The 17,215-nt window shown below is 42.7% G+C and overlaps 1 protein-coding gene across 5 annotated transcripts in view; it reads right to left on the minus strand.

Moving 5' to 3' along the window:
• LOC310695321 (solute carrier family 9 member C1-like) overlaps nt 1-17,215 on the minus strand; it is a 59,511-nt gene that overhangs the window by 20,345 nt on the left and 21,951 nt on the right. For all 5 annotated transcript variants that reach the window (XM_083479511.1, XM_083479508.1, XM_083479509.1 and 2 more), the window contains 10 exons: nt 15,827-15,908; nt 15,244-15,410; nt 12,811-12,951; nt 8,417-8,514; nt 6,564-6,683; nt 5,086-5,281; nt 3,580-3,768; nt 2,914-3,063; nt 1,990-2,041; nt 503-651 (listed from right to left, as the gene is read on the minus strand). In XM_083479511.1, coding sequence (XP_083335637.1) covers nt 503-651; nt 1,990-2,041; nt 2,914-3,063; nt 3,580-3,768; nt 5,086-5,281; nt 6,564-6,683; nt 8,417-8,514; nt 12,811-12,951; nt 15,244-15,410; nt 15,827-15,908 — 1,344 coding nt within the window. The remainder of the gene's footprint in view (nt 1-502; nt 652-1,989; nt 2,042-2,913; nt 3,064-3,579; nt 3,769-5,085; nt 5,282-6,563; nt 6,684-8,416; nt 8,515-12,810; nt 12,952-15,243; nt 15,411-15,826; nt 15,909-17,215) is intronic.

Consider the following 17,215-nt stretch of genomic DNA (forward strand, 5'->3'; position numbering starts at 1 on the left):
GCTCCAGGAGGGTTTTCCTAGCTGCTTTGGAGACTCTAGTCAAAAAGTAGGACATTAATCTACTAATGAAAGATACGGTGATACAGGTAATAGTTAGGCACAGATATATACATAGGTGTGGATTTTTAAAATTACCGTATTTTTTGCACCATAACACTCACTTTTTTCCTCCTAGAAAGTAAGGGGAAATGTCTGTGCGTGTTATGGAACGAATGCCTGCGGGTGGGTGGGGGGAATCTGCTGCAGTCGTGAGCAGAGGATCCATGGTTCCCCTTCCTTCCCTCCTCCGTGGTTACAAAGCATGGATCCACATGAATCCTCAGGATTTTTGCATTGGGCTACTCCAAACTCACAGTCAGATCACATGTCTATGGCCACAGCATGAACCACAAAAATCATATATCCACTATTTCGTTTAGAATATTTTTTTCTTGTTTTCCTCCTCTAAAAACTACGTGCGTGTTATGGTCTGGTGCGTGTTATAGAGCGAAAAATACGGTACCTTATGTAGTTCAGCACCTTCAGTTTTATCAACAATTCCTCCCGATATCATAAACTTTAGAGTTTCAGAAGCTGTGTTTAGCACTGTTTGGACTGCTTGTTTGGTTTTCACGCCTGTGACAATCTCTGGATAATCACGCTGCATTAACCCTAAAACAAATTAAAATATTAGTTACCTAAACAATTTTCTTTCAGTTGAGTTGGGATCAAACATTTCTTGCCTGAAAATACTGTATGATCGATCCCCTTTGCTGTTTACTTATGCTGTAAGTAACCCCATTTCCAAAAAAACCTGCCTGTTTCCTGAATTCAAGAGGAGCAGGAGCAGTCTTAATAATAAATACAGTATCTTAGGACTTTAAATTTTCCTCAGAATTTTATAAAAGTTTTGGAAATTGGAATTAAATAAGTATAAATAAGTATAACTTATTTCTCAAGAACTATCCAGAACAATTTGTATGTACAGTGGTACCTCGGGCTAAGAACTTACCGTATTTTTCGCCCTATAGGACGCACTTTTTCCCCTCCAAAAATGAAGGGGAAATCTGGGTGTGTCCTATGGGGCGAATGCAGGCTTTCGCTGAAGCTTGGAGAGGCTTCAGGCTTCAGGAAGACATCCGGGAGTTCCCGCAGGGATGTCTAGGCTGCGGATAGCAGCCTGTTTCCCGGAGCGTCGGGCGCCCTGAAAGCAGAGCGCCCGGCGCTTCGGGAACACATCCGCAGCCTAGGCAGCCCTGCGGGAGGTTCCCAGGGCTATCTAGGCTGCGGATAGCAGCCTGCTTCCCGGAGCGTCGGGCGCCCTGAAAGCAGAGCGCCCGGCGCTTCGGGAACACATCCGCAGCCTAGGCAGCCCTGCGGGAGGTCCCGCAGGGATGTCTAGGCTGGGGATAGCAGCCTGCCGCCCGGCGGGCAGGGCGCCCTGAAGCAGAGCGCCCCGCGCGCCGGACAGACATCCGCAGCGTGGGGAGCCCTGCAGGAGTTCCCCGCAGGGCTCCCCACGCTGCGGATAGCAGCCTCACCGCCCGGCGGGCGGGGCGCCCTGAAGCAGAGCGCCCCTCACGCCGGGCAGACATCGGCCAGCCCCACAAGCTCGGGGGACAGCAGGGAGGCGCAGCGCCGCCATTCCGCTGTTCCTCGACCTGGTTCGGTTTCCCCGACCTGCTTTTGGGGGGGAAATAAAGGGGAATTTTTTTTCCTTTATTTCCCCCCCCCCCAAAACTTGGTGCGTCCTATGGGATGGAGCGTCCTATGGACGAAAAATACGGTAATTCGTTCTGGAGCTCTGTCCTTAACCTGAAACTGTTCTTAACCTGAAGCACCATTTTAGCTAATGGGGCCTCCTGTTGCCGCTGCGCCGCCGGAGCACAATTTCTGTTTTCATCCTGAAGCAAAGCTCTTAACCTGAGGTACTATTTCTGGGTTAGCAGAGTCTGTAACCTGAAGCGTCTGTAACCCGAGGCACCACTGTATACCTCATTAAATTCCTACCTAACTCTTTCATAGCCTCTTGTTTGTTCATTTCCAATATTCTATGTATTTCCTGTAAAAAGGGAGAAAATACACCTTATGTTAAGCAGAACTCGAGTTTCCTTGAAAGGTAATTACATATCTATACTAATGAATAATTATACCAATTTTTAATAGTACATATGTATTTCTGTACTTATTTTTAAAGTATGATTTTATTCTTGCCCACAACCTAAATACTTAAAGCACTTAAAATAAAGACAACTATAAAGCAGATTCCAGCTAGAATACAAACCATGGTTTACAATACTTACCAGGCAACGCTGGTTCATTTCAGTGAGATATGGGGAGGGGAGAAATCTGTGCCATGATTCCCATTTCCTAACAACTAAGTGTTATATCTGAACTGAGTTCCATTGGAGGGAGCCATTTTTTCTTTAACTTTGGGAAAGGGCATTTAAATGGAAAATATTCATTTCTTTAGTTTTGAGCAGCTCCACATTATTTGGGGCTGTCCTCTCTACTACTTCAGAGGGCATCATCCTATGGTACTTAAAATTAATGTGGTTGCTTGACGGAAACTAAGCTGTTTCGTTAAGGTTCAGTTCTCTTATCTTGATCTTGTTACATTCATTTATTTATTTTTAGATTCTACTAGCCTGAACTACTTCCGTGTGCTCTGAGCTTTTTACAAATACAAAATAGTATGTAATCCCCTTGTGAAGAGTTCTTCTCAAAATATATTATTGACTCTTTAAAGCAGGAAATTGGAACCTGTGGCTCTTCAGATATTGTTGCACTCCACCACCCCAGTCAGTATGGCCAATGGGTAGGTATGATGGAAGCTGTAGTCTATCTGGTTCCACAGGTTCCTCATCTCTGCTTTAAGGAATGGTATCACAAGTGATGTAATTTTCTGCTTAAAATGTGAAGTTATGTACTCACTTGATAAACTCTCTCATGGCCAGCAATCTGTCCAATTAAACAATTTGTATCTTCTTCACCTTGAACATATCCTTTAGCGATATCATACCGGAAAGTGAGCTGTCTGTTTATTTGCTTCTCCAATAAATAAATCGTTCTAGGTATCACAAGCTGAAATACATAATGTATTAAAATATACATATATTATGTATTGCACAGTTAATGGTCATACCAGACCATTACAGCTCCTTCAACATTACCCAGCCAGGACCATAAGACCGTATCTTCCACAAATTCAATAAGCTGTTTTTAAACAATGTCACAAATGCTCAGCTACAACTCATGACAAGTGCCTGATGCATTCTAGCAAAGCAGGATTGTTCTGGGAATTATTATTATTATTGTTGTTGTTGTTGTTGTTGTTGTTGTTGTTGTTGTTATATTTATTTATACCCAGCCTTTTTTCCTGACATGGACTCAAGGCAGCTTAGGAATTGAGTGAAGTCATTCATAGGAATTGAGGAAAAGCCCATCCCAATGATGTAATTTTTTCTACAAGTCCTGTCCGTCAACAGAAGGTTCTTCCCCCCCCCCCAAAAAATACCCAATTCCTGAACCACAGAAGAAAATATAGTTTTCTATAACAAAGCATAACACATTACTGAAAAAATTATCAATGTTTTTTACCTTAAAGAGCCGCAGAATTCTTAAAACACGAATAAACCGAAATATCCTGATAGTATTAATCATATGATACGTTGTACTGAGTGTTTTAAAGAGGTTAATAATCATGACATCTACAACTCCCACTACTATGATTATAAGATCAAACTGGTTCCAGTGGTAAAAGATGTAGGTCCTCCCCATTGCAAAAGCCTGTTTAAAACAAATATTTAATTGACATCAAACATTGTGTGCATTAAGCATTTTACTCCTCAATTCACAGGGCTCCCAAAGCACCTTACATAATAAAAACAATTACTAGTAGTAAGAAGAGGACCCTCAAAACGTTCTGTATTGGGGACTGGTGTTTTTAATTGGTTCAAAAAAGACATGGAATAAGTCATGATGTGGACAAATTTGCAATACGCCAAATTATTCAGCATAATGAAACCCCCAGAGAACTTACAAGGGCTTCAAAAAAATCTCTCCAAACCAGGTGAATGGAAACCAGTACCAGTACCAGTTACTGGTGGGAAGCAACAATGGGAGAGCCTAGTATCTTCAGGCCCTGCACAAGTTCACAAGGTTGGCCACTGTGGGAAACAGGATGGTAGACTTCTGGTCTCACCTAGCACTGATGTGCTCTCCACATTAATGTACGGTATTCACTGCCACAAGATTTTGAGATGGCCACAATCTTAGACCACCTTAAAAGGGGTCATGGAGAATAGGTCTACGATTAACCTTTATGTACTTCTCTAAATTGCTGTAGAGGCAACAGCAGAGGAAAGTTATTCCTAAGTTTTCAAACATAAAGCATAGACACAACACAATTCTATAAACCTAACCAAATAGAATTAATGGGGAGGGCGTGAGCTCCACCGACTGCAATAATGTTCACAGGCAGCTTTGCACACAACTCGAGTGTATGGGAAAAGGGACTGTCAATATGGAGGTCTCCTCATACACAGACATTTCCGTGATCTTGCAGGAGGTGATCAAGAGAGGAGCGGGATCAACTCTCAGTCAACACAGCTATAGTTGTTTCTTTTAAGCCACAGCAAGAATCAGAACATTAACTGAAGAAAAAGAATGAGCAGGATGTGATATTTCCAAGAAACAAGAGTTTCAATTTTACACTGTTGGTCAAGTAAATTCCATATTGTAAAAATGTAAGTCAATAATGATTATATGTCCACTGGAAGGACAGATCGTGAAGCTGAGGCTCCAATACTTTGGCCACCTCATGAGAAGAGAAGACTCCCTGGAAAAGACCCTGATGTTGGGAAAGATGGAGGGCACAAGGAGAAGGGGACAACAGAGGACGAGATGGTTGGATAGTGTTGTCGAAGCTACAAGCATGAGTCTGACCAAACTGTGGGAGGCAGTGGAAGACAGAAGTGCCTGGCGTGCTCTGGTCCATGGGGTCACGAAGAGTCGGACACGACTAAACGACTAAACAACAACAACAAAGTCAATAATTAAAAATACAGTTAATACAAATATTGCAATACTTTGAATATCCAGTACCTTAAATAATGCTTCCAATATATACAAAGCCAGATAATAGTAGTTGCACACTTTTAGTTCTAGAATAAATGTTGAAGAATACTTTGGTATAAAGTGAAGAACGATAGGGACACAGTTCAAAAATGTCATCATGGTACTTATATATTCAAATTCATCCATGAATACCATATGGTGGCACATTCTTAAAAACTTGTTTCTGGGGAGGGAGAAGAATAAAATTTTGAGCTTTGATTAGTTACCAAATCATTTAGAAAATTCTGACCACTACATTATATTTACTTGTTCATACTATACATGGGTAATTAGACTATTTAAAAATGTATGATAAGACCCATAGACAGGCAGGAATCTAGCAACAACTAGAGGTGCTAAGGAGTCTTGTGAAGCTAAATGAGAAGAACGAAAAAGTGTGCAAAAGAGTCCTGCTCCTCTTCCTTTCCTAAAACTGGGCACCCCTCCCCATTGGAAATGGGGGATTTCCCAACAGAACTATACATAATTGTAAGGGCTGTTTGAGACACTCACTCACTTCTCAAACAAATGGGTATCCAGAGGTATCAGAGGAAGAACAGTACAACAACACACTTGTATTCTTTTCTTTCTTGCCAACACTGACCTTGCTCCAAAGAAACGTGATGCTGGCAAAGCCAAAAGTAGAATTCTGCATCCAATCTTCTACCCATCACTGTCATCAATGTCTCCTCAGCCTCAGCCCCCTTTCCCTGACTAAAGAGTAGGGAGTCAGTGGAGAATGCTGACAGCTCCTATGCTCAGAACTGGGCCAGAACACTGGCTGGAAAGAAGACTCAATTGAGCTCTATACTATTCTCCACCTGCACACACAGGGATATGAACCACTGTCAAGAGAAATCTAGACTCAGGGCTCCCAGCAGACAGGCACGCCGCCCCCACCTCCTGAGCTTAACCTCCTGTGCCACTACGGCTGCATTCCTGCAACCTGAACTGTGCATCCAAAGGTATCTATCAGGGTTACAATATAAGCACCACCATCAGACTTTAGCACTCCCTTGCCTTATAGAATCCAAGCTTCAGAGCTTGTTCTTCACTTTGAATAATGTGCCTCTCTGGGCAGGTTCATGTCTGGAGAAGCCAACTCCTCCCTTCCCCACACAGCTGACTTTCACACTGATTATTTGCAAGCCTTAGCTCTCTGATCTTACTTGCTGATTTTGGAACTTGCTATTACTTGCTTTTGGTCCTTCAGAACTCTGCTTGTCATTTTGGGACTTGATTAACTGCCTGGAACTGAACTTCTCACCTCTAGACCAACAGTCAGCTCTCCACAGAACTGGAAACTTGATTCCTTGTGGCCAAACCCCAGCAAACCTTCAACATCTATGCTCAATATTTTGATTACTAATCTTAGCAAATGAGTGTGTACGTCTGTATAATTTTACTGTGTAAGCACACTACCTTTTCTATCAACCATATTTTAGCAAACATTAATAAACACTAACTTTGGTGCCTTAAATGTTTCCTCTTTCACGCTGTAAACCCAATCAGATAGCAATTTCTTCAACTTTACCAGCACTCCTTTGCTTTCCCAATAGGTCTTTACTTCATGAATATTCATAAACCTAAAATATTTAAGACAAGGTAATTGAGAAGAGAAGCTAATAGTAAGAAAATAGTAAGATCCTAAAGATATCTCAACTTACATTATCATAGAGTGAATTTGAGAATACAGATATCAAGACAGCTGCTTCATAAAAAAACCAAAAAAAAAACCATTAACAATGCAATCCTGAATGTTTCCTTAGAAGCCTGCTCTTCAGGAAAAATGATCAAGGTTGCTTACAAAACTTCACTTTTAAATAACTGAAAGATACAAAATCAGTGGAGAAGGAAAATAATGACCATACGAAGGTAAGGTCAGTTCAGCATCCCATTTTCACAAGGTTCAGCAAGTTGACTATGGGATCCCTGAAAGAGGGACCTAATCCAATTTCACACCAAAAAGGGAAATCAATCAATTCTGCCCAATGTACACTCTTTTGCAAAGCAATATGCTGTAAGACATTGCCTTTTTATGTTATTTCCTCCCTCCAGATATGCATTTTTATGCAAACTTAACCACAGCATTATGTGTTTTTGCACACATTACTTGACCAAAGTATACTGCATATTTGCAGAAGTGTCAATTTTGAAGGACGGTGGTGTTTCAGAAAGTTCAGGTCAGAAATTATAACTCAATCAAATCTCTCTGTCATCCCTAGTTAGGACCAAGGAATCTCCCTCACAAGGAATGTCCCAGGCTCCCAAGAAACCATCCTGGTGAGACGGGCCCAATTCTCAGCTCTTGTCCTACCTTTCTAATCTGTTGACAAATTCTAGTGAGCGGATGATCAAATTCCCCTCTGTGTACGGGAATTTTAGGGATGTGATACAAGGGAGAGCTGGCTTCCCCCAGTTGAAGATTCCGGGGGTGGGGCTGATCAGGTATCGAGGAGATTCACCAAAGACTAAAGGAATTAGGGTTCCATTGCTCTTAGTTGATCACATAAATGCCATTAATGAATTGCTGGATGACCCATTTTTTTTTGCATGCCAGCTGAAGGTATTTTGGCAAGTGGCTAAGACTGCTTTAGTTAACGAATATATGTTTTCGTTCATTTAAAGCAACTCAACTAAAGCAACTCTTCACTCACAAGTTCCCCAGTGTTTTAGTGCCACTACTCTCCTCCACTTTTTTCAGGTGTTTGGAGCATATTTTTTTAATGCTTGTACAAATATGTCTTGCCTGACATGAAATTGCCCACCCCCAAAGGCTGCAGATAGTACTCAGAAGGCATTCTCAAAAGCAAAGGCTCCTGCAACCCAGGGCTCAAAACATGCAGTTACAGCCAAAGAGAACAATCAATCTGTGCAGGCTCAGCAAGCCAGAGTGCTAAGTGGGCTAAGTGCTGCAAAGTGGGCAGTCATAACCACAGCCCTGTCATTGGTTCAACGTGTGGCAATTACCACAGGACTCTGTCTCAGTTGCTCTAATAGAAATGCCAACCGGACCTCCATCTTGTCAGGGTTGAGCTTCAGTTTACAAGTCATCATCCAGTTCTTTATTGAGTCCAGACACCAGATAAGCACTTCCACTGGACTCTCAGGCAATTCTCACTAAACGTTTCCCTATGTACTTAAGATTGCATTATTAGGTTATGAACTTGTGTTCTAAGGCCAGTGGTTCCCAAACTGTGTTCCATGAACCATCAGTAGTGTGTGATCTTCATTCAGGTGGTTGGTGGGATGTCTGTAACAATAACATTAAAAATCATACAGCACTTATCTTTTTCTTTCTTTAAAATACAGCACTTACTTTCCTTCAATATCAACATAGCTTTCTGCTGCACCTATTAATGTTTGGGCAGCATCTTGGTTCAGCATTCCACTGTTGTATTGCTTCTGATAACTGGCCTATATTTTGAAAAAAATAATGCATATACTGAATGAAATAACTGTTGTTTTCTTCAGCAACATGCATTATCTACCTACTGAACAACATAGCTATCTATCTGCCTCTGCATGCTAATTAAACTGTTAATTAGCTCTATTAAAAACACTGAGGTTACATGGAAGTTCTTTATGTAGTGCTTCACATTTTCCCCACATGCAACCTGTGGTTTAAACAAACAAACAAACAAAAAACAAAACATAAGTGTGCATGCTCAAGAAAGCTCATACCAATAACAAACTTAGTTGGTCTCTAAGGTGCTACTGGGAGGATTTTTTTATTTTTATTTTGTTTAGACTATGGCAGACCAACACGGCTACCTACCTGTAACTAAACCTGTGGTTTGTTTTTTCCCTTCCCCAGTGCCTTCCCCAGTGCTTCTAATATTGGATAGCTTTAGCATACTCAGGAATCCAAAGTTTTGTCTTTTTTGTAGGAAATGTATATCTTTTGTGCATTCTGCACAAAACATTATTCCCACACGCAGATCATCACTTGATGCATTGTCAGATGCGAGTCTTCAATTTATGCATTTCTCAGACTAGTCCATAACTAAAGAAGCACCTCTCCCTATTCATGTACTAATATTTTTGGACGATGCTAGTCTCAATTTTCTATCACTAAGGGAAGCTCACTTTATGGTGATGCGGGAATAGAGGCGGCACTCTATCTGTGAACTGTCATCATTTAGGCACTAGGCTAAGGCTTACTTATTTGTAGGTTTTGTAAGGTGATTATTATCCTGATGCTGTTTTTAGCTGCTTTGTTTGTTAGCATACCTTGTTAATCTTATGATTTGGTTACAGTTTATGTGTGTTTGTTCTGCACCCCTCTGGTACCAGCACTGATGAAGAGTAGACATTTTCTAAGATTTCCTAGTCATGATATCAGGTTGAAACTCACCTCATTCAGCGAGTGAGCCCAGAGACTCTGAGGAGCCAGAGTGGAGGGAAGAAATTGTCCTCAGCATGTATCCTCAGTGATCCCACTCTCACTCCGCAGCACATGTGAACCTCCTGAGATGTAACACTAACCTTATGCTTTCATCTTGAAAGCAGCAACAGAGTCAGTCTCCATGGCACCATAAGAACTAATTCCCAGCTCAACTGAGAAAAACTTATTTAATTACAAAAGCCATTTTTCAGGGTGATGGTGGAGCTAATTACTCTGAGCAGCATCCCTATTTAAGCCTCAGGGAACTCTACACCACCGCTGAAGCAACATTTGAGTTGGCCATACATGTGTGAGCCTGAATGCCATTTGCAACTGTTCAAGGTTCTGCTTGGACCTGAACTTCTATAGGAGGAGTGGGGAACCTGTGGCCAATGGTCAGGGATGATGTTGGGAACTGAAATCCAACATGTGGAGGTCCAGAGATCCCTCCCTTCTATTAAACCACAACTTCCACAAAGGCTTGAAGTACATTCTGGCTGCAACCAATGCTTTGAACAGAACATTCCTAGATTTCTAATCCAAGAAACAGACTTCAAAAGTATTTCAATGTGCGAGGTAATCATTACCCTTCCAGAGCTTGAGCCTTTCTTGACTCTGATGGAGGATTGGGATTTATGAAATTAAATATACCGTATTTTTCGCACCATAGGATGCACCGGACAATAGGACGCACTTTGTTTTAGAGGGGGGAGAACAAGGGAAAAAAATTCTACCCCTCTCTGCCCAGCGCCCCTTCAGCGAAGCGGCAGGAGGCGCTGCGCAGAGAGGGGGAGAACTTTCCCCCTCTTGTTTTCCCGCTCTAAAACAAGGTGCGGTTTAAGGTGCGTTCAGGCGGCTACCTTGGAAGCCTGGAGAGCGAGAAGGGTCGGTGTGCACTCCAGGCTTCAGGTTCCTTTTGACCTGCTCTTTGGGGCTGGCGGGGGGGAGGCCCACCACCAGCCCCAAAGAGCAGGTCAGGGAGCAGCGGAAAGGCGCAGCGGAGAGGCTCCTGCCATAGCTGTGCATCACCTCTCCAGCCGGGAGAGGGTGGCGGGGTGCTTCTTTTTTAGAGCAAAAAATACGGTATATTCCACTCGGGGCTTTTTTTCAGCCGGAACTCAGTTCCGGCACCTCTCAGGTAGGCACCATTGGCATTATAAAAGAACAAGGGAGGCGTTCGTGGTGAGCTCCAGCACTCTTTTTTCTAGAAAAATAGCACTGATTCTACCTTTCCACCTTAAAAAGCTAAAGGAGGCATACACCATCTCATTTTTATCCTCACATCACCCCTGTGAGGTACGTTAGGATGAACGATAGTGACTGGCCCAAAGACACCCAGTTTGATCCTTTCTCCCCATCCTAGTCTGATACTAATCACTGGCAAAAGCAAAAAACAACAACCCAACACCTTATACTTTAAATCGGAGTGGGCAAACTGATACTATACAGCAGGTGAAAAAACTTTCAGTGATATGTAACAGTGTGTGCAATAGAGTGGGGTGAGGTGGACAGAGTGCAGGCATTAATCCTTCATATTGGAAAGGGACTGTTACAACCACGTCCCTATCTTCAAATGTGAAATGCTGATTGTATGATTTAGCAATGCAGAAAAATCCAATATCGGGCCTAAGCATTTTACAACACTGTAATAAGATACAACACTATTACATTTTGGTTTGAAAATGGTCTGCAGTACACAGTGTGATAATCTCAGGCGACAACTGATTTTTCAGGCAGCATTATGCACTTGACTTGTGGGACTACTTCCTCAGTAGATTTTTGTAGGATTGTGCCACTTATAAAGATCCCATGCTACATAAGAAAACAAAGAAGGGGATTGATTCTGTCAAACTCAAGAGTCCAAAGTGGACTAATCTCATCCACACCTGCTCAATCCATGTGCCTATCAGAATATGTGTCCTGCAGATTCCTTATACTGTGGTTCAAGGGCTGTAGCACTACCTCATAATGGGGGATTTGTATAGCAAACACATAGCCACTCCCACACTTTTTTTCTCCAATTCTTAAAGTGTGATGGCACATCAAGTTCTATCACTCCCAGTGGGATTTGCAGCACTTAAAACTTTGCAAAGTGAGCAGTAGTGGTAGGAACACCTCACACTAGACAGATGAAACTGCCCTTTCAAAAAAAAAAAAGGGGGGGGGAAGAGTTTCCCCTGCCACTCTGGGCGGCTTCCAACAAAAGATTAAAAATACATTTTAAAAATTTGAGGGCTGCAATCCTACAGGCACTTATTCAGCAATGGGACTTACTTCCGAGTAGACATGGTTAGGATCCCCATTTCTGGGCCATGCCTTTATTGGGACCACACTGAAATGTGGGACAATCCTGCATCATCCAGACCTTTCCTCACGTGGATCTCCTCCCGCTCCCATGCCACCACCCACCTCCACTGGGCAAGGTGCAACTTACTGCACAGAGGTGCGGGGTGCGCACGGCTCCTCGGTGCGCAGGTGGTGGTGTGGGTGCCCAAGAACCTGCCTTGCACCAGTTTGGGCACATCAGGAAATCAGGGCAGCGACGACGCTGGCGATTGGAGGCGTGGGCAGGAGCCCCACAGATGCCACCCAGCCAGGCACTCGCACACGGAGGCAGCACAGCGCCTCTATAAGAGCACCCAGAGCCACGCAGCCTGCCCTCCCTGAATGTTCACCCTGCCCCTTGCCCGCACCGCCGGATGCGGGTGTGCCAAGCCAGGGGGCCTCCCGGAGCCGCACCACCTCATCCATCTTTGTGCCGCCTGCCTCGTCAGGGAGTCTGCCACTGTTACACAGTGGTGGGTTCTGCAGTTGCCGGGCGCCTGGGTCAAGGAACCTGGCGGGCTAAATCCGGCCCGCATGCCTTAGTTTGAGGACCCCTGCTTTAACTGGTTTGATCACAAGTAAGAAATGTGGGGTAGGCAGGTACGGACTTAGTCAACGCACTAAATTATTCTGATTAGGCATCCTACAGCAAAGAGTGGCTTCCAATAAAACTTTTGGGGGGAAATGCCCAACATTAGAACTAATTCTCAGATTAACAATGAACTGTTTCCTAGGAATAAAGAGGTAGTTACAAAAGACAGATAAAAAGATCTCTCTACCTTAATTATGTGGACACTTAATATTGTATTTTTAATAGCTATGGACCACACTAGAGACAATGTATTTTGAATTCACAGTAAAACATATACTTTAAGATTCAAACGTTCTATAGAATTGGGACTTTCCGTTCTGAACCACCATAAAATGCTCAATTATATTGTTAAGTAATTATAATCCTGAAATTACATCAATAAAAGGCCAATAGAATTAAAAGTACGAACTATTTGTGCCGTTAAAAGACGCAATCTGGCTTCTTCCATTATGTCAGCAATTTGTTGAGAACTTCCTTCAAATATAACATTGGCATTACATTCTGGACACCTAAGTGATTTGATCAGTTGATCAACTTCTTCTGAATCTAACTGCACAAGGGGGGATAAGAAAAACAGAATATACAATCTCAATATCAAACCAAGGGTAATATTAAATTAATTTAAGAATCTAAACATTTTGGGCACAATCCAATGGAAGTTGAGCACTTTTATACTCTACTGTAGACTCAACAATTTACAAAGAATGCTGCAGCATTCACACACTAAAATCCTGTCTTATCTACCCTGCTCATGGTGCTGCCTGAAGTCACTGATTCACACTACTGTGTGGCAGGGCCAGTTTGGTTTAAATCACACACAGGAGTCACAGGAGACAACTCTAGGGGGCCATAGGTGCCTGGACACACCATATTTTTCCATCTATAAGACACCCCCTATTTTGGGGGGCACAGATTTAAGACAATGGGGAGAGATGGCCCCATGTACAGTCATACCTCAAGTTAAAGTAGCCTCGGGATGAGTATTTTCGGGTTGCGCGCTGCAGCGACCCGGAAGTAACAGAGCACGTTACTTCCGGGTTTCGTCACTTGCACATGCACAGACCATCAAAATGACGTTACGCGCATGCGCAGAAGCAGCAAATCGCGTCACGCAGATGTGTTCACTTCAGGATGCGAACAGGGCTCCAGAACGGATCCTGTTTGCATCCAGAGATACTACTGTATAAGAATGCCTCCTAATTTTTGACATTCTTTTTTAGTCTTATACACAGAAAAATACGGTAATTGTGGGGGCAGAGCACCCACAAAGTCAATGAGAAAAGCCGGCAGGTGGCAGCGGCATTGCCTCCGAGAATCAGTTCAGCTCTGCCCTCTGCAACCAGCCAGCGAGGTACCCTTCACACATCTGTGTTGTGGCAACGGGCACCCACAATCCTGAGGGCGAGATTGCACCCCAGACAGGAGCTGAAAGAATGGGCTTAACTTTGGCTTGATTGCATCCCAGAATATCATGTCAGCGTGGTGAGGAAACACATCAGTCTCCTCTCACATGATTCTGCCTATCCACTCTGATTGTTTGGAGACAACTTTTCCACATCATCAGAAGTGCAGCTGGTTGGGATGTGTGAGGGAATTTATGTGGTGGTGTCCAGCCTGTGAAACTCCCTGCCCCAGAAGATCTGTTGGCTCCATCCTTAATAGTGTTCATAAACCAGGTGAAAATGTTTTTATTCCAGCACCCCTATGTTAACCCCTAGTTAACCGATTATGCTGCCCCTGACTTATTAGTTTTGTTCTGCTATCACTTGTGTACTTTTTAAAAAAACCCAAACACCTTTATAATTACAGTGGTACCTCTAGTTGCGGACACGATCCGTTCCAGGGTGCCGTTCGCTCCCCGAAAAGTCGACAACTAGAGCAGCACTTCTGTGCAAGTGCAGAGCGCGATAGAGCGCTTCTGCGCATATGTGATGCGCACAGAACGCTTCTACGCACATGCACGCGGCGAAACCCGAAGTATACACTTCTGGGTTTGCCGCGTTCACAAACTGAAAAGATGCAACATGAACCTAACACAACACAAGGTATGACTGTATTATTGCTTTCTGATCTTGCTTATCCAGACTTCTGTGTCTGACCTTCCATTACTCAAACATGACCTATGCTTGACCATGCTCTGCTTCTTAGATATTGAACGGGTGCATGCACCTTCTAGCTTAACCTTCAAACATTTGCTGAAACCTTTTCTTTGCTACCAGGCTTATGCAGATAATTGATGAAAAATATTTTCTTAATAGTTAGCTGGTTATCTGCTTTCATTTCATGTAGTTTTTATTGTGTTACAATTATTATGAACCACTTTGATATTTATAGAAAATTGCAGTTTACAAATATGTTTACAAATAAATAAATGTTCAAGTGGACTCTGTTCCTAACACAAATCCCCACTAGGCTAGAGCCCTGTTTCTCAGCTGGGACCCTTACCTAGGGAAAAACAAGAGCTAAGACAAGCAATGAGAGATTCCTCAAAATTTGTGGTCCTTCTTGGAAGTATTTAGTTCAGCACCTTCTATGTTTCAGTCCTTGCTGTCAGATGAATAACTTGAAATCAGGTTGCTACTTCTGCCAAATTATTTTAACAAAGACATAGCAGGTGAATTGAATGGCTACGCATGACCTGAGGTTGGCCCAACAAGTGTCATACCCCGTCTCTTCCTTTTGAAGAACAGTGCAGGCACAAGCCTTAGCATGGCAAATGATAGGTGGCTCTGTTCTGGGCAAGCAAACGGACAAGTGAGCTCAGGCTATGAGCCCACCTTGCATTTGGTTTTACACACTTTTCTAAGTTATGTTTATTTAACACTAACTGAAAGATACTCACTTTATAAGGATAATCTATTTTAATTGCTTCTTCAGCCATTGTCCAGTTTGCATCAGCCAAAAATCTATCAAGTTTCAGCATTGCAAATGCATTGGCTTCCATTTGTCTGATTCGCTGAACAGCGTTATGCATTGCCATACGTTTTGGAAGAGTAATATTACAAAGGCCTATAGAAACAGAAAAGTAATTCATTGGTCATAATAAGATTTACAAGACAGCAGCAAAGGTCATCTAATTCCAGACTCATGAGTGCTTGATATAGCAAAGAGACAACAGCATGGCTGGGAAATAGAACCCCTACTTCATCAGGGCCCCCAGTTGTGAGGAAGGCTGAAAGACTGTGCATCTGAACATGCTTAAAAGCCCCCTTCAGACCTTCCAAGAGGGCAAGGGATGGAATGGGCATGCCCAGGGAGCACAAGGAAATTAGGAGTGGGGTCAGCATGCAGAAAACTGGTCTTCCTATCCCGTTTAAATCATATATATTTTTAAAAAATGCTTAAATAGGGATGAAGTTGAAGTATGAATAAAACACATTAATTTTTATTTTAATAAAGAAAAGAAGAAATGTTGAGAGCATTACCTAGTGTTGTAACCAGCCTTTTCACAGTGGTAGAATTAATCATCAAGGTCAACAAAGACGCAGTTCCTGAATGCAGTAATAACTGAAAAGATTTGAGCAATTAGCATCTCTATCATAACTAGTAAAAGCAGCAATATAACATTACATTTTATAGCATTTTATAATACTTTAGTCTGCTTTGGGAGTTCAGTACCGAACAATGGAAAGAGGTCAGAACTACACATTACAATATCACCAAATATGGCAAAAACCTGATGCTCCATCTCAGCAAAGTAGCAGCAGGAAAGCCAGCTGTTGAATAGCACTGTGGACAAAATAGGGTCCTATGGCACTCCATAGTGTAAGCACCAGGGGGCAAAGTGCACTCTCCCAATGCTACTCTTTGGACCTGACCCTGCAGGAGTATTGTAATTGCAATACACTGCCACTGATACCTATCCTGCAGAGTCGGTTCAGAAGGATATCGTGATCAGTGGTATTGAAGACTGCCAAGAGAAATAGCAGAGTCGCATTCCCTCGCTATAAAAGTCATCCATAAGGTCGATCAAGGCTCATTCAGTCCCAAATCTAGGCCTGAACCCAGACTGTCAAAGATTAGATCATTAGTCTCATTCAGGATTGTCTGCAGTTGTTCTGTCTGAACTGTCTCAGTCACTTTCCCAAGAAAGGAAGTACAGTGGTACCTTGGTTTACAACCATAATCCGTTCTGGAGGTCCGGTTGTAAACCAAAACAGGTTGTAACCCAAGGGGCACTTTCGCCAATGGGGCCTCCCCCCCAAAATGGGCTGTAATCAAAAAAAAAGGGACATGAACTTCCGGGTTTGACGTGCTTGTAATCCAAAACGGTTGTAATCCAAAGCAATTGCAAACCAAGGTACCACTTGCAATTGAGCAAAACTTGCTACAACCCATTCAGTCCAGCGCTGACCTTTTCAATAGCAGTCATTCTACTGCCTGCACTGACCCCACATACCACTTTTCCACCGCAAATTGCACTCTCCCACTTGGCAGAGAAGTAATGCCTAATGGAATTTTAAGTACCTTTGGAATCTATTTTTTTCTTTTAAAAATGCTTATTTTTACTTATTATATTATTTTTTCTCTGTTTAAAAGTTCCAGCCATTGAATCTGATTTGGTTTCAGAGCCCAGACTTCAAGCCCACGCAGAACCATGCATGGCACTGAACCATTTTTTACCATAACCACTCTGACAGAGTTATTGAAAGAAAAAAGCAAATCATCTGTATCAGCCCTAAACATCATAGGAAAAGAGCAGGATAAAAAAGTATGATGAGACCCTACAAATGTTTAATCAGCAGTAAGCTGACTGCGTTCAATGCATCTTAACGTTCTCAACTTACAGTGAGGCAATACTACAGTTCGAACTT

This window comes from Podarcis liolepis (genome assembly GCF_965112155.1).
Source record: "Podarcis liolepis genome assembly, chromosome: 1".
Classification (NCBI taxonomy): Eukaryota; Metazoa; Chordata; class Lepidosauria; order Squamata; family Lacertidae; genus Podarcis; species Podarcis liolepis.